The sequence below is a fragment of the Oryzias latipes genome, chromosome 17 (assembly GCF_053564925.1).
Source record: "Oryzias latipes strain Hd-rR chromosome 17, Olatipes_Hd-rR_3.1".
In the NCBI taxonomy this organism is placed as follows: Eukaryota; Metazoa; Chordata; class Actinopteri; order Beloniformes; family Adrianichthyidae; genus Oryzias; species Oryzias latipes.
The window spans coordinates 22002609-22026870 of NC_136253.1; the positions used below are offsets into that span (position 1 = coordinate 22002609).

General features: G+C 43.8%; 3 protein-coding genes across 3 annotated transcripts; 2 read left to right on the plus strand and 1 right to left on the minus strand.

Moving 5' to 3' along the window:
- Nucleotides 1-57: 57 nt before the first annotated feature.
- prmt5 (protein arginine methyltransferase 5) lies at nt 58-8768 on the minus strand. Its single transcript, NM_001122927.1, is given in 16 exon segments — nt 58-210; nt 295-359; nt 543-653; nt 727-930; nt 1081-1256; nt 1334-1456; nt 1575-1633; nt 4306-4383; nt 4480-4641; nt 4726-4889; nt 4967-5016; nt 5097-5209; nt 5279-5413; nt 5541-5626; nt 8241-8359; nt 8662-8768. Coding segments are annotated over 16 exon segments (1896 nt in total). The 5' UTR covers nt 8760-8768.
- Nucleotides 8769-9281: 513 nt separating this feature from the next.
- On the plus strand, nt 9282-10551 carry psmb11a (proteasome 20S subunit beta 11a). Its single transcript, XM_004079114.5, has one exon. It carries the CDS (start codon nt 9414-9416, stop codon nt 10422-10424), a length of 1011 nt encoding a protein of 336 aa, XP_004079162.2. The 5' UTR covers nt 9282-9413; the 3' UTR covers nt 10425-10551.
- Nucleotides 10528-18091, plus strand: psmb5 (proteasome 20S subunit beta 5). Its single transcript, XM_023965085.1, has 3 exons — nt 10528-10840; nt 14266-14572; nt 17481-18091. Exons 1-3 carry the CDS (start codon nt 10616-10618, stop codon nt 17762-17764), a joined length of 816 nt encoding a protein of 271 aa, XP_023820853.1. The 5' UTR covers nt 10528-10615; the 3' UTR covers nt 17765-18091.
- Nucleotides 18092-24262: the final 6171 nt, after the last annotated feature.

Genomic DNA, 24262 nt, shown 5'->3' on the forward strand with positions numbered 1-24262 from the left:
GTATATGAGGGTGCAGACTGGCCAGATTTGAACCAGCACCTTACAGGCTCATCGTCTTCACAGGCCGATGGTGTAGGAGCGTCCTGCCGGGTTATGGATGGCAGAGCAGGTCGGCTCGGTCACGGCCCACTCGTACCAAACCTTCTTCCCGTTGTTACAGCGCCAAAACCGCACTGCGATTTCGTCATCCCGTGCAATGGAGATCGGTTGCTGAAGGAGGGAAAATAGGCCGATTAAAGCCAATACAAGCAAATAAATCATCTCAAATGTTGACACTTGGGAATGCCGACTTACCTTGAGAGGGAACAGAATGGGGAACCAGGAGAACATTCCAGGGGAATGTGTCTCAGGTTTTATGCCTAAAATAAACATATACAGTTATTAACGGAAAAGATTTGCCTAAAGAAATTCTCCAAAATACAATTTTGAGCGTAATTGTCTTTATACATGTCCTCCATCATCAGAAAAATGTCACAAGAACATAAAAAACACATTTTTCACCAGAGTGGGTCTTTTATTTTCACATCACCTGGTTAACTTACTAAGTGTGACATCTTTGTAGAGCGTTGTTTCAAAATAGCCGGCGAAGCCATGGAGCACCGAGTTACATCCCACTGAGAACCTGAGGCACTGATATCGATTATTGTTCATGTCTGAAAAAGAGCAACGCCAGGTCAGCACCACCGGAACACTTTCACCGATAGACGATTGAGGATTTGTCTCCACCTTTTTTGGGGTGAGTGAAGGTGAAGCACGGTTTGGGGTCAGCTAGCTCGTGGAAGTTATGAAGGCGGACGACGTACGGCGTCTCAAAGTGGCACTCCGGGCTCTTGTCCCGTTCCCGGCACCCTCGGACTTCGTTGTAAAGCTTGGAGGAGGACAGAGGAGCCAGAAAAGACGTGTAGGAGCAGGGAATGCTGACTCCATCGTCTAAAACCGACAAGAACAAGAAAATGATACGAGACTCAATGAAGCGTGGAAGGTAATGGAGAGAAAAAAATGCTCATTTTATAGCTTGCTGTAGCCAAACAACCGAAATCAAACGTTTCCACTGTATCACTATTTTGAGCAAAATGGTACCTTTGAGAAAGTGCTGCGCTCCATCTAAACACTCTGGGGACAGCTCATTGTCTCCAAATGATCCCAGCAGCTCGCTGACGATGATATCGGCTTTTTCTGGGGCTTCCCACTCTCGCATGTCAGACGACACCACGGTCACGCGGTCGCCCCACTCCTCAAAGCGCCAGTTTTCTAACCTGCGTTAAAGCAAAAACACATTTAAGGCTTCGCTTCCCTTCCACGGCTCGGAAACATCGTCCAGATTTAGACCCACGTGATCACGGCGTTTGGGTTTTTTTCCACGGCATACACCTTCAACTTCCTGTCGGCCTGGCTGGCGGCACGCAGGGACGCGTTGACCAGAGGACCCCTGCCTGCTCCCAACACCATCAGCACTCTGCACGTAAAACACAATGGTTACACTGTCACACCACAAGAGCTTCTTCATGGTTTGCTTGGAGACATTCAGAGGTGAACCAGCCTCAGCAGGAGATCAACGTCACACATATACTCACTGAACATTAGTGTCTTTCTGCTCCTCTGGTACTCTGTCCAACAAACATTTATACACCGCCTGTAGAGAAAAAGCGCAGTCAGAAAACATTCCAAAAACACATATCTATCTATATTCATTCAAATATAACATTTGATGGGTTTGCAGGGATAAAAAATCTGTCCAACTGCCCTCACATAACTGAAAACTGATGAAAGGATGCAGCAAGAGATGATTTTACAGAAAGATTAAGAATTTGACGCTGAAATCTGTGAACAGTGGTGCTAAACTTAAGAAGCAACTGTGGCTTAGCTTAAGTTTGATGCTGCAGTGTTCAACTTTATTTATATAGCCCAATATTAAAACAATAGTCATCTCAATGGGCTTCATACTTCATACTTCCAAGAATATTTCACCAAAAGTTAAGAAAAACAAACCCTTCCATTTACAACAACCACACTCTGAAGACCCAATCTGATGAAAATGTTGTTCTTTGGTGTTATTGTGTCATTTGTCTGATGGAGGATATGTATTGAGAAAATTAAGCATACAATTGAATTTCTGCATTTTTCTTTATTCAAATCGAGGAGAATAAGGAAAAGACGACAAAAATGCAGTTGAATCCCCCCCAAAAAAAGAGCGTGTTTGTGGCGTTTGGTGGGCCACAAGCAACGGGGAAGGGAAAGGGGGTGGGGTTGCTCCACACCAGTGGTCCTACCCACAACTCAGGCAAACGTCTAATGAACTACTGCCGCTAGCTTCAGAGGCAACATGTTGCACTAATGAATGCTAAATCATAACTTTCACAATGATGCTTTTATATGACACAGGATTAGCAAAATGTCGTTTTTGACAAGAGAAGTAAAAATATATACATATTCATGTAAAAACTGGCATAAGAAAAAGAGCGTTTAAAGTCAAACTCAATCAAACACGGGTTGGGAACATGTTAAACCTCCATCTTTGTTTGTTTTGACTAAATAGTTCGCCTACCGCCCCAACAGATCAGCAGAAGATGCGGTGGCACTGGCACTTCACTCCACCCTGCAACATCAGGACACCAAGAACACGTACGCCCGGATTCTGTTCCTGGACTACAGCTCTGCCTTCAACACCATCAGGCCCCTGAAGCTGACTGATAAACTCGCAGATCTGGGAATACCAACACCCACCAGAAACTGGATCCTTGACTTTCTCACTGACCGACCACAGGTGGTGAGGATGGGAAAGCAGGTCTCTGCTGAGCTGACAGTTAGCACTGGTACACCACAGGGGTGCTGCCTCAGTCCAAAGCTCTTCTCACTTTACACCCACGACTGCACCTCCCCCGACTCCAACAACATCATCATTAAGTATGCAGACGACACAACCGTCCTCGGCCTCATCAGAGGAGGGGACGAGTCTGCATACAGAGACCTTGTGCACAGGATCACCATCTACGGAGAGGACAACGACCTTGTTCTCAACGTAGAGAAAACAAAAGAGATAATCGTGGACTACAGAAGGAAAGCACCGCCACATCAACCGCTCATCATCAACGGGACTGTGGTGGAGCGGACCGACTGCCACCGGTTCCTTGGTCTGCAGATCACAAACAGCCTCAGCTGGGAAAGAAACACTGCTGCCACAGTGAAGAAAGCCCAGCAGAGGCTGTACTTCATCAGGCTGCTGAAGAAGGCCGGTCTCAAGCGCCGGACCCTCACCCAAGCCTACAGGGGGCTTGTGGAAAGCATCCTCACAAGCGGACTAACAGCCTGGTTCGGTAACACCACCTTAAAAGAGAAGAAGATGCTGCAGAGGGTCATTAATACAGCTGGAAAAATCATAGGTTGCAACCTTCCATCCATGGACACCATCTACAAACAGCGCTGCAGGAGGAGAGTGACTAAGATCATCAGAGACAGACACCACCCTGCTCATGGACTGATCCAATGCGTGGACTCAGGCCACAACCTCAGGCGTCGCAGGCCTGAAAGCATCCACGCACACACCACACGCTTCCACGACAGCTTCTTCCCAGCTGCAATCAGAATGCTGGCTAAGGACATCAGAGAGAGAAGACTGGACTAAAATACTAAGTGCAATAAACAATAATATGTGCAATAATTCTATGTGCAATAATGCTTCTGTACAGATTGGGTCTCTGCAATATCCATTATCATATTTTACTGATATTTATATTTTTATACACCATGTAAATTTGTTGTCTAATTTTGACTTTTAACTTTATTCTATTTATTTTTATTTTCTTTATTATTTCTTCTTCAAATTTTTCTTTTGTCCTTTTTTAACTTATCCTGACATGAGAGATGCCAAAGAAAAATTCCGATGTACCGCATGTGCAAACGGCAATAAAACTTGAATCTTGAAATGCAAAAACTTCGGTCTTCCTGTAATTTATCCATCAAATTTGTTTTGCTTTTTTGTTCTTTTTGTCACACATGACGTTTAAACTGACGTCTTAATGGCTAAAGATGCTATTCCAGTGATGAGGGCCATCTCGGAGGGCTAATGGACGAGTGTCTGCCCTGAGACTGGAATCAGATCCATTATCAGGTCATCCCGGAGACGACCCACTCTCAGACATTCAGAGTCCAGCGGGATAAATGACCAAAATGGGTCCAAAGTTCAGCGATGGCTGCTGGCCGCCACTAATAATTAAAAACACTACTGGGAACACTTTAAAAAAGACATCAAATGATGATCGGGGTGGGACTTTTAAGTCCTAATATTGCTGCTTTTGAGGACCTTACCTGTTGGTACTGAGAGTATTTGATGGGATCCTTCTCAAACACTTCATAAGTCTGAGATTCCAAATTGTCCATGAGGGGCTAAACAGCAGAAGTACAGATCTCACTTATTAATAATCATAATTTCCACACACACAAAAAAAAAAAGATGCGACCCTAATCCTAGTGCTTCCTCACCTGTAGAGGTGACTGCAAGTAGTCTTCATAGCCTTTGGCGAAGAGCTCATAGGCGTTGGGGGCTGGCCTGTTCTGGTTGAGGTATTCAAGGTATTGCAGGTAGGACCTAAAGTCCTTCTCAGTGTGCCGACTGGTGCCTGTGAAGATAAACTGGGCCTCCAGCTGAAAGGAAGTATTTTTGGTTAAACAGAATGGATTAAAACCATCGATAAATGTCTGAAACAAATGGGTGTAAAGAAGAAGTACCTTGAAAAGGCGAAAGATTACTCTTTGGTGGGCTTTTGACAACACGGGAAATCCCTTTTTGTTGGTCAGGAAGAGGCTTGTAGGAAGTATGGCAGCTTTGATTGGCTCCCCCATCCATTTATCGATCACTGCGTCTGAGGGCATGTCTGCACCGATATCAATAGCTAAAAAAAACAAACAAACGTGAAGTAACGGAATTCCGACTGGTCCAAAGCTACCACAACATGGTTTGCTCCCTCACCGAGGCAGATCCTCTTATTGTAGTCACAAAGAGTTCGAAATGTGTTCCACCTGAACAGAAACAAAACAAGAAAAAAGGATTTGAAATTTGACCTGAGAGAGGTGGAGGAAGCAGATGCACAGAAACTCACCAGTTCCACGTCTTCTCATCAACACTCGTCTCATCAGGACAAGAAAAGGGTTCGTTCTCAATCAGGTCTTCTCTCGTGTCTTCTGCCGCCATCAGTGGAACACGTATCCAGAACTGAAGGAGAAAGACGCGGTTGAGTGACGCTTTGGTAACCTACGGAGCAAAGGCCATCCCGTGTCTTACATTTGAGGTGTGGTGTCCCGTGTGGATGTGGCTCAGCAGCAGGCGGGCCAGATTGGCATTGTGAGGGCCCGTCAGAGGGATCATGAAGACAGGGAGACCCAGGTATGCTGAGAAGTTCAGCTCTTGTGTCAGAGCCTGTGGAAAATTATAACAAAATAAACCTCCTAACCCCACAAGAGCTGGCAGTCCTCACAAGAGTTCGCCGATGCCTGAATGGAAATAAAGACCCGTTTCAAATGGTTCAAACTTGAAAAGAACTTGCCTCCTCTGAGTTCCGGCGCTCGGTCTCGATTTCTGAGTCTGCACAGATCCATGGAGAAAGCTTCCCAACAATGAGAGTACCCCAATCTGTAAGAAATATCAATCAGTATTCAGATTTTCTGTTGAACAGACAGTAAAATTTACATAGATCACTTCCGTTTGAGTGTTTTATTTTTTTTTAATGCTTGACTGTTGCCGCCTTGCTTTGAAAGGCAAATCGCGATCAAGCTTTATTTTTAAATGGCACTTTTCCTATAAAAACAAAAACACAAAGTGCTTTACATTAAAATAAAACATAAAAACAAGCATGAATATTAAAATAGAGCCCCCTCCCCTTTCACACCTTCCTGATGGGGATAGGCGATGTCAGCAGTAGGAGAGGCTAATATTTGGGACGTTCCTTTTCTGTGAATAGCTGCATAACCAGCCAAATGCAGCATCACAGGCGGGGACCAGCATCACCACATATCCTATGGCGTCCAGATGACCCCAACCTTAAGGCCCGTACACACCGGGACGAATATTCGCCAGGCGTTATTCGCCAGCGTTATTCGCCACGTTTTTTGTGTTCACACCCAGGCGATTTTCGCTGACGATGAGCCGAGTGAACCTGCAATTTCATTCCCTGACATTAGATGGCGCTTAATGTAAACAGAAATACTCCTGTACACAAGGTGGCGCTGCGCAACTTTACGCTTCTTAAAGTCGCTTTTCACTCAGAAGAAGAGAGCAAGTATTTACGCACTTGTCAGAATAATACAAAGAAAACATGAATATTTCAAGCACCAGTTGCTCCAACTGGTGCTTGGTTCGGGGATATTTTAAAATGTCCGTCATTATTTCGTTGTGGCAGTGTAGACGCTACTTGGCGTCTATCTTCTTCGCTGGCATGTGTGCTCAGAAAGGCAGTTTAATGTTTGAGCGCCCCCAAGTTGTGTTTTACTGTAACTTCAGAAGCTCCAGACACGTGTGCAAAAGCGCCATTCTCATTGGTCGTGTAGTTTTCGACGCGGCGCGTCAAACCAAAAAAACGAACCCGAGGCGTTTTTTAAAAAGTGACGCTTTGACGTGTGGCGGTTTTTCGCGTCGGTGTGCACACTCACATTGGTGCCCTTTGTTTAGTCACGAGGCGTTAAACGTCGGCGAAAATCGCGGGCGAAATTCGTCCCGGTGTGAACAGGCCTTTACATTGACGTGTTGTCCCAAAAATTGAGGTGATGTCAGCCCGCATCCTTTTCTTGGTGAAAACTTAACTCTTACATTAAAACACAACTCTGATGAAAATCGTGTTTTTAACTTGTTCTTGTAGCATGTTCTCACGATGGAGGACATATATTTTAAATATTAAACTTAAAATTGCATTTTTTTGAGTATTTCTTTATTCAAATTGTTGTGAATCAGGATCCCACAAAAAAAGCAGTTAGAAAAAGCTTGGAGCAGTAACATGGAAGCTACAATGGGCGTGCCACAAGCTCCCTGCTCTGCTCCATTCTGATGATTCCACTTGCAGACAAACAGATCCACGTACGTCTTTGTTTCCCTTGTCTGACCTGGCGTCTGGTTCAAAACTGTACGGCTGGACAGCTCCAATAATGCTCGCCATTTTTACTGCAGCTTTAATGTAAGCTAGCAAGAGAGAGTGTTAACAGAAGGGTGACGGGAAGTGGGGGCGGCCTCACTCCACTCCAACGGTACTACCCGCAATTCAGAGACAAATTTCTAATGAACTACTGCTGCAATGCAGAAACTACATCCTAGAAAGCGATAATTATTCTGGCTAAAAACGGCATTGTCATAATTAAAAGACCACTGGGAACGCTTTTACAATAGCTAAAAAAAGATGATCAGAGTGGGACTTTAAAGTTTTTAAACTTTTACAATTTCTAAGATGATAGATGTGACACACATTCTTGTTATTTTAAAGAAAAAGATTCCTCCACCTTTGAGTGACAGTTGTCCCAATCTTTATTTCTCTCTTTTGGGCATGTTTCACCTCTAGCTTGAAGCCAAATGGCTCCTGCGTTTAATTAACTTGTGGCTTCAAAACAGACTGCAACACTTTTTTTGTATAGGCCGATGTCATTCGCACGTATTTAGGTGTGATCGAGCACAAAAACTGATGGAAATTCATGTTGGCCACACATAATACACATGGCCAAATTACACATTGCTTAACATATTTTAACCCTGTCTTAATTACAAGCGAGTATAGTGACTTGTTTGTTTTTTTATCTCCATCTTTCCTTGTAAATTTACAAAGCTGCACATTAATAATTTAATGTGCAGCTTTGCTTTTACACCTAACATTTCTGTTAACCTGGAATTACAAAGGTCTCCATGATCTCTGGTCATTAAGGTTTACCACGACCACCCTGTTAGCTTTCCCAGACATATCCTAGCTACTGATTAGCTGGAGAGGGGACATTCTAACATCACCTGGTCCAGGTAATCAGCTGCAAAGTGGGGATCATGAAGGTCTTTAGGACCAGGGTTGGAGACCATAACTGCTGCAAACCACAAAACTACATTCCTGACTTTTTTTAGTTTTTATTTTAAACTCTTTAATATTTAAAATGATCTCAGAGATTGTTCATATACCCACCCAGCCCACACACGTGACAATGGAAACGGGCCTTGTTCTGAACACACGTTGTTCATAAGTAACACCCTGAGATGTAGATGACTTATTAAAAACACTTACCTCTTCCACACAGCAGCAGATCGGAGCGGGTCTGTGCACCGGGCCGAGATTTAGCTGGCTCCAACTCAAACTCCCTTGCGAATCTCGGATGGAATAAAGGCATGCAAAGGAAATCGAACCTGCACACACAGATCATAAGGGAAAACACTAGTATGAACAATGCGGTTACGATACTATACAAAGGAGAAACAAACGCGTCTTATATACGTGTTAAATTAAAAAAAACGAGATATGCCAATAACAAAACCAAAGGAACACTTTAGTTTAACACTTGAATCCAAAAGCAGAGCATCCTTTCATTCTGCACGTGTTGATACCTTGCCGGCTAGCTTAGCCTTAGTCATGCTAACAAGCAAGCACGCTAGTTTTCCTCATTTGATCCAAACACTTTTTTTATAAGACACAAAAATGCCAACTTCACCCAAGTTTCGCGACCGCGGCTAACGTGGCAGCTATCTCCGGAACACAGTTCATATCTCTCCCGCAGGACACCCTGCTGCCTGTACTGGCGGACGCCATGACTTCTGTCGACTGATTGAGAAGACTCTTCTTTCTGAGGCTTAAGGAAACTGGTGCCATCTTGGATCCACGAAGATCATCGTTCTGAATGCATAGTTACGCATGAAAGAACCAAAATGGCGCCGCCAGGACGTTAGTTGCATTAAACAAAATATCGCGAGACTCGTTATGGAAGAAATTAAATGAAAAAAACATGTTAACAGTAATAAATTGATGGTAGATATTTAAAAAAATAAAATAAAAATAAAAGAAGATTAAAAGCTAATGGGGTGAAATATTTACAAGCATCATCAGAGCACATTTAAAAGATGTATGATTAGCAGAAAACGGCTTCGCAGCAGATCAAATTAACAGCTACAGGTTACAGGATCACTTTCAGTGACTCCAACTCTGTCTGGGCAGGTGGCAGCTTTATGCAAGCTGTCACAGCTGCAGGAGGTATAAAAGGGGTAAATGCACCCAATGCTGAGAAGATCAACAGGCACAAGGTTGTGATCCCTGCCCTGCCCCGGCTGTGTTTAGGTCGATTTAGCATATTTTTTTAAATTCCATGCAAGCTTTTCAATCTGTGTAGAGAAATAATCGATCTTACTTTATAATTGAAAGGAAGACTAATAATTTTAAGGTCAGAATTGAGCATCTTACTCAATATTTATGGCTTTGGAAGATATTTGCAATTTTAAAGACAAGCCCACGCATAAGACTTTTCCTTTTTATGCTTCGGAAGATACAAGTGTCTCTGTTTTTACTGAATCTTTAAACTTTAAATGGAGAGGGGAGATGACATCTAAAAAAGCCTCTGATGTTCCACTGGAGTTTCATGTACCATCTTTGTTCAAGAGGCCTTCCAGCCGAGCGAGCCATTCAGTGTCGGTGCGCAGGCCTTTTCCTCTTTCGCATGGAACGACAACTCTGGGTTTTATCTTCCAAGGTGGGGTGATTGCAGCTGCAGACACACGTGCCAGTGCTGGGGGACTTGTGGCTTGTCCAGCTGTTCACAAGATAACCCCTATTCACTCCCATTTGGTGGTCACCTCCTCGGGCAGCGGTGCAGACTGCATGCTGTGGGAGCGCATCCTCACTAGAGAAATCAGACTCTATCAACTGCGGCACAAGCGTCGCCTCTCAATACGTGGGACTGCCAAACTCCTTTCATTAATGCTGCACCCTTTTAAAGGCACTGATGTATGTGTGGCTCTCACCCTGTGTGGCTGGGATAAGGCGGAAAGTACCAAGAACTTGGAAGAAACCTTAGGTGTGACTGACGATTGCTCGCCATCTGTTTGTAAAGACGTTCCTTCAAAAACAAATCTGCTGTGCTTTAGTGGCCCAAAGCTTATTTACGTGTGCAGCGATGGAGCCAGACTGCAGGGAGACATCTTCTCTGTGGGATCAGGTTCACCTTATGCCTACGGAGTCTTGGATAGGAGTCTGAGTTGGAGTTTGAATAAAGAAGAAGCAATCTTGTTGGCAAGAGAAGCGGTATTCAGGGCCACTCACAGGGATGCTTACTCGGGAAACAATGTGGACCTTTTCCATGTCACAGCCGAGGGGTGGAGACAGAGACAAAGGGAAGACCTGAAGGAAGAATATTACAGAGACATGGAAAAGAGAGGCAAGAAAATGGATGTAAAAACTAAAAAAGCTGCCAAAATAATGCAATGAAACCACATTTTTTCTTTGTATAAATTTGTCAATTTTGACATCATAAAGTTTGATTGGGATGCTGTTTAGTCGTTTGTTTTAACTGCAAGTTATCCTCCACGGCCACAGGGGGCGCTGTGTAGGAACAGCTCCCATGTTTATTAAAATGTTCCACACAGCGGAAGCTGCTTGTTCATCTGATTGTCTCCAAGATGGCTCTAGCTAGTGTATTGAGCAGTGAATGTGCGGATTTTTCATTGGATTTTCGTCAGCCGTTTGGTTTTAACTGTGGACCGGGACAGAGCGGAGCGGACTGCGATGCTGCACCGGGGGACAGTGTCAGTTTTTCCGTTAAAAATCCGATGCTGGCCGGAGACGATGATGGCGTTGAGAGGAAAATAGAGTTTCTCCATGGAACCACCACGTTAGCTTTTAAAGTAAGTTAACTGGTCTATTTTCATGAGCATTTTTGGATGTAGACCCTAAAGGAGGAAATTTATTATCAACACTGAACATTTTTAAAACGCTTAAGCCTAAATTAAAATAATTTCAAAACGTTTTCCAAATCCGCGCTTGAAAGTTAGCATGCTAGTGCGGCTACAAACTGCTTTATCATGACTTATTTTACAGATACATGAGTATTTATTTCAGAATTAAAAGTTGTTTTTGTGTGGTTGTTGCTTTTATATGTATATTTTTCATATATACACAATAAATGGATACAAATTGAAATTTTGGAGAACAACTATGTGATTTCAATTGGTCGTCATGCCTTTCCGAAAACAGTCTCTGCTTATAAAACTTTACTAACAGTTTAAGGATTATTGGGTTTTTCAAACTTGTTTACCCACCTTTTTTGGAAGAGTAGGTCAAAATGGTGTTTTATTTTTAAATGCCATGTTTTTAGTCGTTTTTTGGTCCTAAATTATATAGGAGCTGAAACAAATATAGTGGCTAAAAATTAAATGTAGAAAATTAAGAAATATCATAATTTTTTGTGAAAATCTGTTTGGGTCAACGCGTAATTTTTCCCATAAACATAAGGAATTAAATTAGCGTTCTTGGTATTTTAGAAACGTACAATTTGTCTTGTTTTTTTAATAGAAAACAATTCTGCCAGGAGCAACAAATATGTCTGTAAATTAGTGATTTTAAAAAAGTGGTTACCTTGTGGTTTGGTGTGGTTTTAAAATCACGCATGTTAAGTAATGTATCGTTGTGAAAGAACGTAAAGCTAATTTGACATTGTGTTACTATTTGAGATGAAAGTTGCACAGTAAAAGATCCAAAGTGTGAAACACAAGAGCTTTCTTGATTTCAAGCTAGTCATGGATGCTAACATTCAGAATCAGTGGTGTATGGATCTGTAACATGCATTAAACTTTCCTTCCACTTTCGGCTTCTCCCATCAGGGGTCGCCACAGCGAACAAGTCGCATGGTAAATTTGGCAATGTTTTACGCCGGATGCCCTTCCTGACGCAACCCTCTCTAACCGGGCTTGGAACCGGCAGAGGTAGAGAAGGGAACAGGGAGCAGCCTGGAGTCGAACCCGGGTTTCACGGACGGAAGGCGCCGCAAACCAGCACGAGCTAAACTGGCTCTGTAACATGCATTAAACTATATATATATATATATATATATATATATATATATATATATATATATAGTTTTTGCATCTACACTTATGTAGCCCATTTCAATAATCATGTCTTGACTTTAGTTTCTCGACTTTATTCAAATGTTCTGCCCTATGATGGTCTGGATTCCAGGTAACATAACAGGTAGGATTGTAACGATTTGTCTCAACTAATGTTGATTCATATTATAATTTGTGTTCACCAATCTGATTCATAGTCGTATTGATTCATTTCGAACGATCGGATTCACTGACCTGAAACTGTTACTAAAGTGTTTATTAAATATGCATACAAACAAGTAAACAAGAATTAATGATAAATTCATTCACATTTTAGTTTCATAAAGTTCAGCCCACTGTTGTTTTTCCACATTAAAAAAGTACAAAGGGAACGTTGCTAGAAACATTACTGTATGGTCAAATGTCTTTGTAAAATGCAGTGTTTCCACTCACTGGACTGGCTTGATCTTTTTCTGTCATGTGTGCTGTCCACTGTGATGGCTGACTGAAGCTACGTTTCTATGTTGCACATCATAATGCATACGTTGCTTTAGGCCTGTACAATAAAACGCTATTTTTGGCGATATGAAGCGGTGCAATATGCATATCCAAAAAGTCTGCAAAAATTGCGATAATGGTTACCTTAAATGTGTTAAAACAATCTTATGGCAGCTTGAAGTATTTGATGAATCAAATAAATCCCTTTATGCATTTGACCAATCAGATTGATTCCTTATGTTAAATGTTTGCCTCCTATGTGGACACGGATCAATTGGAGCGTAGTTTAAGTTACGTTGACTCTCATTTAAATCAAACTGTTGCATTGAAATGGAATTGATGTTTTTTTTGGGTTGTTTTGCTCTTTGTTCATATGTCACAAGTGATATCGTCATCTCAGTATTGATCAGTACTATCAGTACTATATGTCTTCAACTTCATGTCTGTAGCAACTGTGAGCATCGTAGGACATGACTCTTGCCTTCAGTGATTGTTACCCATAACTCTCGACAATAACTTAATGCCCATCAGTTTGGTTGCATGGAAACAAAGCACTTCAGAGGACATTTCTTTCAGCAAAACAAAAGCATAAATTGGCATATTTAATTGTTCTTTTTTCTTCAGGTCTAAAATAGCTGTGACTTCACAAGGTTGGAACAGTTTGAAAGTGAGGGTGATGCACTGCTGCAGTCAGTTATTGCATCAGCCAAACTAAATGTTTGCTCAGCCAAAAAATAAAAAAAAACTGAGCTGAAGAAGTGCACAAAAACACAACAAAGCATCTGAACAAGTATTTTTAGAGCATTAAAGATGTGTTTTGTGGTACTGTTAAGGCTCAGGGATGGAAAATGTGCACACGTGTGGTTCATTCACATCCTCCCAGACGGACCTGGTCCCATTTAAAAGAAAAAAATTATATATTATTCCCACAATACTGTGTCGACACAGAGGGTTTTTTTTTGTTGTTTTTTCCTGCAAATTGTGGATAAGAAATTCCAAAGATAAACATGTTTTGCATTGGTTTAAGCTTTTTTTTCTGTATTACAATAATAGTATTGTCATTTTTTTGGTGCTAAAGGGAAAAATACTTCCATTTATCCAGCAGTTTTTCTCTGTTGGAGCTGAGCTTCGTAGCTGAGTTCCTGCTCTCTGAACCCGTGCATGCAGAGAAGCTGCAGGGAGTCTGCAGACATGCATGCTGTTCCATTTCTGCTGTAATTTCGTTATCGATTGATCTGTAATGTAGGTGCAATTCACACCTGGGGAGTATGAAGAAAAATGGCAACAGCACCACAGTCATAGCTGGGGCTCCGGTGTTAGCAGCACACCAATAAAGAGCAGCAGGAGAAAAGTCAGAATGTATTCCCTTTGGTGTAGTGGAGCAGTAATGAATGGCATAGACGTGTGGGTTAGAGAAGTTCTCCTCAGACAGGCTGCAGACATGAGCCTTGGTCGTATCAGTCAACACAGATGCTCTCAGGCTCATGTGCTTTCTATATGTGTTTAATTTTTTTTTTACTTCATTTGTAAATACACTGGAATTTGTATTTACTTTCCTTCATTTCCTGTTGTTTTTGTGCAGAAATCTGTGGAGATTAAGGTTGAAAAAAAGCTCCTTTGAGCTGCAGTGCAAATTGTTTTCCCCCTGATCTGTTTATCAGTTCTGTTGAATTGTTTTCCTCTTCTCCGTAATCGGTTTCTCTAACGTGGTCCTTCCCCACTCTTAGTTCGAGCATGGAGTCATTGTTGCCGTTGACTCCCGGGCGACGGCGGGCTCCTACATCGCCTCGCAGACAGTGAAGAAGGTGATCGAGATCAATCCGTACCTGTTGGGCACCATGGCCGGAGGAGCAGCTGACTGCAGCTTCTGGGAGCGCCTGCTGGCCCGCCAGTGTCGCATCTACGAGCTTCGCAACAAGGAGCGCATCTCGGTGGCGGCTGCCTCTAAGCTGCTTGCCAACATGGTGTACCAGTACAAGGGCATGGGGCTCAGCATGGGAACCATGGTGTGCGGCTGGGACAAAAGAGGCCCAGGTAAATGCATTTGCAGCATTCTAAAGCTATTATTAGAAAAGTCCAATTTATCTCTTTTGAATTATTACAATTATTTAGAAGTTGATGTTTCTAGCTTTCAAAAAGTAAATATAAAAAAAAGCACAGGTCAGTTATCATTTTAGTTTAAGATTTAGTGCTTTACTAAATCAAACACAAAGTGATTCTGACGGGAATCACCCCATGAAATATAATCCCTATTATGTGTAGACTGTCATATTAGACTGTTAATCCCTTGTTACACAGCAGCTTTGTGTTGACGACAAATTTGTAAAATTGTGTGGTTCAGATGTTGTGGTATGGGTAGAAAATCTGCACTGTGGATTATTATTCATGTGCTGTTTATGTATTTTTTGTGCAACACAATAAGATGAGATGTTCTTTGAAGCATGGAGAAGAAGAAGAAAAAGCTGCAGTTCTACAAAGTAACCACCAGATGGGACCCCTGCTCCGTTTTTGCTCTGCAGAGGCTTTAACCTGCGTTACACACAGCAGCAGCGTTTGGGCCATACATCATGAGAGGTGTGCTTGAAAAGGAAGCCACAATGACACCGTAATGGGAAATCGATGCAGCTGGAACTGTGGGCCAGCCAAAGTGTGGCTGGATGATAGACGTTGGGTCTCAGCCCAGGACAATTGGGTCACATGCATAATTCCTGTTTGTCCTCTGAGATCGATGCCAGCTTTGTCTGGAAAGGCAGCGAAGTCCGCGAGAACGGCGGCGGCTTGCTGCCGGGCCATCGAACGCACAAGACGCGTTGAATCCGAGGCAATCAATCGGTGAAGTAACGATCTCTGCATGAGTTCGATAGGTGTGTAAGCTTTTCCATGGCTCTCAATATGCCAGTGATTGAACGGAGAGATAAATATCATGTAAATAAACTCAATCACGATTAGTCGGAACCTCATTAGCTCGCTACAATCACATCAAGAGCACTTATTCCCTGGATGAAGTGTCTTAAGTTGCACGCAGAATCCATTGGATAAAAGGAACCAATGTAATTTAATAAGGTTCTGGTATGACACTGTTGATGTTCAGTGGTTGATGGCAGGAGAGATGCTTCCGGTTCAGATGTGTGGTTACACAGGCAATGACAAATGTGCCGCAATGACGAAAGGAGTTTGTAATGAGGTCGTCTGTAATTAAACACAACTCACCCTCATTAGGAGAAAAGCAGAGTAACATATGACACGACGCAGACCCATGTGGCAGCTGATTTTATAGCTAATCCCTAGAGGTAGATGTAATTACTTTTTCACCCCGGTTTTCTCCAACCGCCGCTCCGTCCCCCACCTCCTCTCGAGCCAGTTGTGAATTCTAGCGGGGAGGACAGATGACAGACACTGACCCATTTGATGCCAGCCAGCCGTGCATAGCAGCGTGCCTCTCACCTTTTGTCTAAATGCTGTTATTCCAGCCAGCTGCACAGGCTGCTGTTTAAAAATGGGCTCCTTAAGCACCTGTCAGCTGATTGATGAAGTGGAAGGAGCCGCCGTTGGCCTTCACCACACGCCGCTCCGCCGTCAGGACAGCGCTTGTAAATTTTCCTCCTTTTTATTTTTTCCTGTTTGCTGAAAACGCATGAATGCCATGGACGGGGGGGGTCAAATGACGCATTAGGATCTACAAAAGCCCCAGGTGTGTCTGAAAAGAGTGGGTGTGTTTTTTTGCTCTGCTTCTATACTTGGACCTCTCAAATAGTCCTCAACCACCTCCATCATCCGTGCAGTTCAACACGAGCGGCTGCCTTTACAACTCCCTCTGTTGTGTTTTTAACGAGTCCCTTAGTTTCGAAGAGGGACAGGCAGGTCTTGGAATGGCAAATTACCCCCCCTTGCATTGGCAGGCAGTGGATGATTATCGTGGCATGCTAACGACAGGCTTGGGAGGCTGCAATTTGCCAGCTGATGCCAACGGAAAATGCTTTTTTTTGTTGTTTTAGGAAAGAAAGTGTCTCTCTATCCTTAATAGATTGTCACTAGTTAAAGTGAGAATGTGAAAGCATTACATTTTTGGTGTGGAAATTGAGTGAACGTTAGGATATTTGGCCGTTCTGCATGCTGGGGCTCCTGTATTCCTGTGCGAGGATCATTTTCACAGGTTTTGCTTTGTGAAAGCTTCTCAGAAAAACATGCTTTTTCACAGGCTGTCGTTTGAGCATCCGCAGGCTGCTGGTGGGCGAGCTCGCCGGCTGCTGCCTCCCCGTCACTCTGGACTCGGACCCAGCGAGTGTGTCACGGCGCTGAACGAAATGTTGCGCCGTGGAGCGAACTGTCCCTCACGTAACCATCAGAGCGGTTTGTAGGTCTGCGTTGGTCATTGTATGACGTGCTTGACACGGGGTGAGCTCACGGCTTCACGCGTGCGAGAGCGTAAAGGCGGTGACGGCACGTAGAAGACTGTTGCGATTTCTTCAGGATGTGAGCACACTCTTGCGGGTTTTTTTCTGTCCTTCCTGGTGAGGTGTGAGCCACAGTTATTTGGACAGCTCAGGTTGTGGGTCGATAGTTAATTTTTGGCCTGTTTACAGGGATCAATAAGATCCAGAGAAGGGCCTCTGGGCGGACAGTGTGGTGGGCGGCGCATCGTCAGCAGGTTCCGCGGCTGGCTTGGTTTTACTTGAAGAGGATGCAGCTGTTTATATCTGCCAGCCTTACTTTATTTGGAGAGGTTGCAGCTGTTCTTGTTTTTCCTCCGGAGGAGATGCTGTTCGTGTGAAAGATTATGTGGATTTTGTTTGTGGGAAAGTAGCGCACCGTCTCGGCTTTTTTTACCCCCTCATACCTGAATAAGTTTAAGAAAGGAAAAAAAAAAGTGCAGCTTTTCTTTTGCACCCTCCTCTCCTCCCTTCCCACCTTTCTGACCTCCCCGTTTGTCGTCTCCCCTCAGGGCTGTATTATGTGGACTCGGAGGGGAACCGGGTGTGTGGCGACCTCTTTGCGGTTGGCTCGGGCTCCATGTACGCCTACGGTGTGATGGACAGCGGCCTCCGGCAAGATCTGACCGTGGATGAAGCCTGCGAACTGGGCCGCCGCGCAATCTACCAGGCGACGTTCCGAGACGCTTACAGCGGAGGGCAGGTCAACCTGTACCACGTCCACAGCGGCGGTTGGACCAGGATCTCCCAGGAAGACGTCCTCATGCTGCACCAGAAGTACAAGGATCAGGCGTAGTTGACATGGGGGTGGAGGGATAAAGAAGCAGAGGGCGGTGTTGTCTGATAGCCGATGTTTAACATGTAAGGAAGGTTGACGGAATAAAAAAGGACTCTACTTCCAGTTGCATCACTTTGGTTACTTGTTCCTATAAGCTGTTTTAGATTTGAGCTCCACCCACTTTACTAAGTGTGGTTTCATGCTCTGCAGGATGGGAGGGGGCAGATGAGTCAAACATGCTCTAATACAATGTGGGAGTAGTGCTTGACCTACATACATTTCATTGAGACTGTATTTGAAAATTTAAATCTTTTCCTCAATAAAGCCTGTGACCTTCTTTTCCAAGGTGTCTTTTTTTTTTTTCTTCAAAGATGGGAATTATTCATTGTTTGAGTTTTAAAATGCAATTTGAAATGACACTACACACAATAAGTTAGGGATGTTATTGACATGAGCGCTTTTCCTATTTTGTCTTAATTTTAATGAAATGCTTTCCCCTTTATGATACTAAAAACAAAAGAGGGGAAACACCATTTTCATTAGATATTGATTACCTCAAAATTATACATTAATAAATATAGTCCCAAATAAAATGTTAATAGCAGGCGTTTCCACCATCTGCTGCAATGACAACTTGACAGACATCTCCTGCTCCCCATTAGCCTCATGATGATGTTCTGAAGCAATGCGTTCCACTCTTCCTCAGTTCTGCCAGGTCACTTAGGGGTGGGGTCTGATCCTCCAGTCTTTGCTACAGCTGGTCCCAGATGTGCTCCATGGTGTTCAGGTCAGGGGTCATTGCTGGTCAAACCACTTCCTAAGTTTCAGCTGAGACAATTGTGGCACGATGTGGTGGAGAATCATCGACTACGAACAGAAATTTGGATGATAAGGGGTGATATGACGTCCCTGAGGTAAGACCGTGCAGTGATCAGGTCATCTACAATAACAAAATAGGCTTTGTGCTGACTGCTGATGGCAGTCCAGACTGTTGCACCTCCTCCACCTGAAACCCTGTTGACCTTGTATTGACCTTCTCCATCAATTGATGACCGTCAATTCTGCGCAAGGTAGCCTGACACTCATCAATAAACATAATAGGCCATTGCTGCACTGTCCAGGTTGCATGGTCTTGCACCCACTGCAGTAGAGTCACCTGCAACGTTCGTCTTAGCATTCAAGTCAAAGCGGTAGAGTCGGTTGGAAACCCTATCACCCCTCATCTCTGGTAAATGGCATCTGCAAAGGGAGTTCTGAGTGCACAGGTCCTTATGTACTGGTCATGGTTGCGGTCTGTCAAAAACTGTCTGTCTTGATGCAAATCGGCTGATGACACTTTGAGACACAAAGTCTGAAATCCACCCCCCACCAACCTACAGGACACTCACGGGCAGGTGGCGGTGCTCGTCAATTAAGTGATGTTCATGAATGATAAACTTGGACTGACTTACTGGCAAAATCAGCTTTTTATAGCCCGACAATGTTGACATTTATGGCACATTGACTGCCACAAATCTTTTGATTTTGCCCCAATCATTAAGGTACACTGTACATTGAGACAATTATGTCAAAAACACAACATGAGGCATGTCTATCACGCAAAAATAATTGCCTCCCAATCTAGAAAATCTGCAAAACACATACGACATCCACTGTATCCCTAAACTTGAGCACACAGCATCAGCACCTTCCCTTCAATGGAGTAGTTGTCACCCACAGTTTGTGTTTACATTTCACTCATCTGTTCACCCAGCTGTTAGATTTTGGAGGCACATCCAAAGTGTGTTTCGTTTCTATATGTTCTACATGCATTAGCAAGAAGTAGCTCTGCCTAAATGGCACTACTTAATTGCATACCACCAGCCCCAGTAATTGTGCCTCCTGAGTTGTAACGTTGTGTTTTCTTCCCCTCATTGATAGCGCTTCTTCCCTCCGCTCACGTTGCACAAATGCATCTTTTAATTGGAAAGGAAAATTCCTCCTTTAATTCCTCTCTGACACACTCGGCTCCTCCCGAGTGCAGCGTGGTGTGCCACCCTGCCATGGTGTTTTACAAGGTAACGACCTGCGCCGGGTGTGCGAGTCCCTCCAGTGGTTTTATGGTTTAGAATAAACACTAATAAAGGGAATGAAGTAGATGACTGAAGCGGGTGTGCTTTCAAACCATGGTTAAAAACTAGTTTCACAGGTGACTAGTTGGCAGATGGAATAGAAATGGGATTTCGATAAATGGAAATGAGCGGGGCTCGTCTGGGACGCTGCTCTTGGTAAATGAAGTGATGGGAACTGCAACATCAATAGAAGGAGATACTGATGGAATGACTTAGCCCATGGAGATTTGCTAAACTGGTGCAGAAGTGTATAAAACCATTAAAGCTCCTGAGGAGAAAATGAGTTTTTTATTTTTATTTTGCAGGCTTGTGGAGTTGAAAAAATTCAAACTGAATAGAATTCTTTTTTTCTCCTCAGAGCGGTCACAAACTAGATTCAGCAGCCTCATTACATATCAAATGTATGGTATTTTTTTTTTAAAACTCACTGAAAAAGCTTTCCTCAATTTAAAAAAGAAACAATAGCCAGAAGCATCTATTTTTTTCCCCTCGATTGCTTACCTAAAAAAGCATTCAGACAGAAGCGCGCAGGAGATTGAACGCAGAAAAGTAATTCCCCCAGTTCTGCAGCATAAAAAACAAGCAAGCAGCATATTTCTTCTAAAATAGCTAAAATACTGAGATCCATCACGTGGGGCACGGGGGAAGCATTCTCAGAGCAAATTTGTGTTTTTAACCCCCCTTTTTTCTTGCTTTTCATCAGACGTATTCATTTTGCAGCGTGATTCTACTTGTTTAAAGGATGACAATTCATGCAGACATTAGGGCTAAGGCTCTTTAGTCCCACTGAGAACAACTGGTGAAACTGATTAACCCTTGTGCTATCTTATGACCCCACCCTTACATTGACGTGTTCTCCCTACCATGACAAAGGTGGAAAAAGGGTGGAAAGATTTCATGTAATGCATGGACACCAGTGAAGATCACAAATCATTGAAGAAAAATTGTTCAGAGCACTGTCTAGTGGGTCTAGATGACCCAACTCCCAATGGTAAAGTGCCTACGATGGCACAAGGGTTACATTACTCAAACCGAGCAACTCTTTATTTATTTATTTTTTGAGGGATCGATCCTTTCCCAGCTTGTTGCTTGTAAACCTGTCATCTGTGTGTTTGCCCTCGCAGCTTGTCGGGTCATGTGTTCATCCTTATCCTTTTTTTTCCCCCCACCTCACAGTCACCTAAGTCTCTCTCTGCTTGTGAGACCTTGGCCCTCAACCAGCAGATGGGTCGTAGCTGCCACAGAGGCCGCAAGTTGTCAACACGTAGTCTCAGATTGGCTGCTATTATCTGTAGAAGCTTTCAGCAAAAAAACAAACCAAAAAAAAAAACAACCTCTCAGAGCTTTACACTCAGGGCAAAATGCGGACATGCTGCTGAGGCGAGATAAAAACCAAGAAAATAGCGCTCTTCTTCTTTTTTTAGTCCAAATTTGACTGAATGCCATGAAAACGACCAGCTGGCGAAATATTGAAAGTTGCCAAGACTATGGTTTTCACACTGTTAGAAAATAACCCCTCTGTGCCCACATGATGCCATCTGTCAGGTGGTCATATAGTGGTTTTGCTTTTTGCAGACACCAGCTCATATCTGAACATGGTCATAATGAAGCCGTGACAACCTCTCATGGATTCAAAGACCCCTTGTACACAAGATGTTATTTGATGCCAGGGTTTGGTAATTGGATCTTCAGGAGGGAAAAGCAGCCGATGCCGGAGTTCAGGAGTGGTGATTGAGTATCTCTCATCCCTTTTTTTTTTTCTTTTTATCCACGTTGATGCTCTACCCCCACCGAAAAACAAATGAGAAGTCTATTTGGTTTGGATAATGACTCCCGGCCGGCTGCCTCTTGCCCACCCTAAAGGCTTTCCGCGTGTCATATAATCAGCGCCCCCCCTTATCCTCCAAAGTCCTTAAATGTGTGCCAATTCTGACAAACAACAAAGCTGGCCCGCAGATAATTGTGTTTGTGCTCTCTACTCATCCCCCCGTCCTCGCTGGCGCAAGAGGCAGCCGCCGCCTCGCCTCGTTTGAGAGGTGCTGTTTTTCATCCTTCGTGATGACAGCCGCTCTCTTGTCATTCCTGCCTCGTGCCTGCCACGGCCGCCTCGCTCAACTCTAGACTCCGTCCCTTTGCCACCCCTTCCCCACTGCCTCCTCCTTCTCCGGCGATGTTTTTTGGCAATTGCTTTTTGTTTTTTTTGACTCGATTAATTCAGTGACATGACTGAATGCGAGCCCGGCAAAGTAAACAGCGCAGTCTTTGAGTTTCGTCCAATCTGAGACGACACTTGTCCGTTTCCCAGCAGGCATTTAAGAGCCTCTGCCAGCACCTCTATCGTTGCTCTTAATGATGATGATCATGGGGCCGATGGTGGGAAGGCAGAGGGTTAGACCCTGTGCTGCTGGTGGAGCCTCCAGAGGCCTGAAGCGGTCTGCTGTTTATCCCTTGTCATGACACCTGACTGTATAAATGGAGCCTGTCTGTTTGTTTTATCGTCAACAGTCCCAGGCCTTGCCTCCAAGGCAAACAGAGACAGGGTCAGGGAGACTACAGCGAAAGACATGGCAGAAAGAGCGATGGTGGCTGCCACGGTCACTCTACTTCCCCTCCATGCGGCTTCTGTTTTTTTTTCTTTTTTTCTTTAACCATATTGCAGTGAATCCTTTCAAGTATGGTAGCTGAGTCCCTCAAGGCAACACTAAGCGTAATGCAAGTTGTGTTACTTCACACCATCAAATGGTTTTATATCTTGGCGCCTTGCCATTTTTGTGGCAGTTCTGTTCTAGCAATGTAAGGAGTTAACATTTGTTTAGGTGACACGCCATTATGGGATCTTGTGGTTTTCAATTGGCCGACCTTGTAAAGTCGCCAACACCTAGGGCATACCTCGCTTTTTTAGGATCATTACTTGTTGAAGAGGCTCCTATTTCAAGAAATTGTTGACAATACAGCCTCCCCGTGGAGTTCCCTGCTTCCAGAGTCTTACAGAAGACAACAACACTTCAGTGTCTTTTTCTGGTTTGAAGTGTCACTCAAAAGTACAGGCTTTCAGACAGAATTGCCAGTCAGAAGACCCTTCTCGAGAGGCACGACTCTGGCAGGTCGGAAGTACCCCTGTTTCTCTTTCCACCTTCCTTCCTTTACCTGCCTCTATATTTTGACTTGGCCTCAGCCTCTTCCGAGCAACCCTCCGGCCTGATCTTGCCCTGATCACTGCCACATCCCTCCCTCCTGGAAAAACCAACGAGGGGAATGAAGGAATTAATTACCACCCCCAAAGCTCGTTACCCTGGCTCAGCTCTTTCAGCTTCCTGGCTCTCCACTGAATGCAATTGTAATTCAGCTCTAGACGTGAGGGTAATGACGGAGGGTAGCCGTCCAAAGGGAAAAGTGCCCACTGATAAATGTTCACCAGGCCGGACGTGGCGGAACTGACGTGCAGGGGGCCCGGAGTGGTTTCCATGTGACTGGCACACCGCTTTGGCAGCGGAATTATGTGAGAGAAATAATTTATGATTTTCTTTTCCGGAGCTGAGACGAGTGCCAGAAATGAGTAATGACCTCTTGGAAGTTCAGCCTCTGTGATTGCGAGCAATAGCCCAGGTTGTCATTGCTGTGGATATGACAGGATTGATAGTGTAACAAGAGGTTAATGGAGTAAAACGCACAAATGGCAGTTTAATTAAAAATCAGAAAGCCACTATAAACAACATTTTAGGATTAGAGACGTCCTCGCTGATCAATATTGTTCCCTCTTAGTAAAATAAAGATGAAAACAGATGCTTTTTTTTTTGTCTTTTGCCAGCTGCCTGTCACTTAATATTCCCCATGATCTTGTATTCCTTTCTTCTCCCTGTTGTGTAGTAGTTCTTCACAGTTGTCTTCTTTTGTGTGTTTTTCAGACTGATGTTTTTCTAAGCATCAGGGGAAAAAAAACCCTCAAAAATATTTATTTGCTTAGCCCACATCTCTCTTCTTGCATCGCTTTAATTTCCCGTAGCCTTAAGTCCGTTTACAGACTGTGCTCCTATCAGCATTTTTTCCCCTTTATCCCCCTTCATCCAGTGCCTTTTTTCATTTTCTCTACTTTTCCCTGCCTCCCTGCACTCCTCCCTTCCTGATTCTCTACTTCCTCAGCCATCCCTCTTTTTTTTTTTTTTGTTGCCCACGACTGATCTGCTCTCATTACACTGATGGCCCGAATGATTCACTTGAATGGCACAATCTCCAAGGCCTTCCTTTCTTTCGCAAACAGACGGGCTTTTTCTTCGGGCACGACGGCAGGGCACCTGCTACTCAGCGGCTTGACCTCTCAATGTCATCATGCAATATAAGCCAGAAGAGAGATGAGCACACTGACATGTTTATTTGGCTGCAGGTCTCCGTGCATAAAGGTTGCTGG

Bases quoted from the DNA above. Each gene is read 5' to 3' on its own strand.
- psmb11a (XM_004079114.5), top strand. From the start codon at position 9,414: ATGGCTTTGGAAGATATTTGCAATTTTAAAGACAAGCCCACGCATAAG.
- psmb5 (XM_023965085.1), top strand. From the start codon at position 10,616: ATGGCTCTAGCTAGTGTATTGAGCAGTGAATGTGCGGATTTTTCATTG. The intron at 10,841-14,265 runs GTAAGTTAACTG...CCCCACTCTTAG, and splicing joins CCACCACGTTAGCTTTTAAA to TTCGAGCATGGAGTCATTGT. The intron at 14,573-17,480 runs GTAAATGCATTT...GTCTCCCCTCAG, and splicing joins CTGGGACAAAAGAGGCCCAG to GGCTGTATTATGTGGACTCG.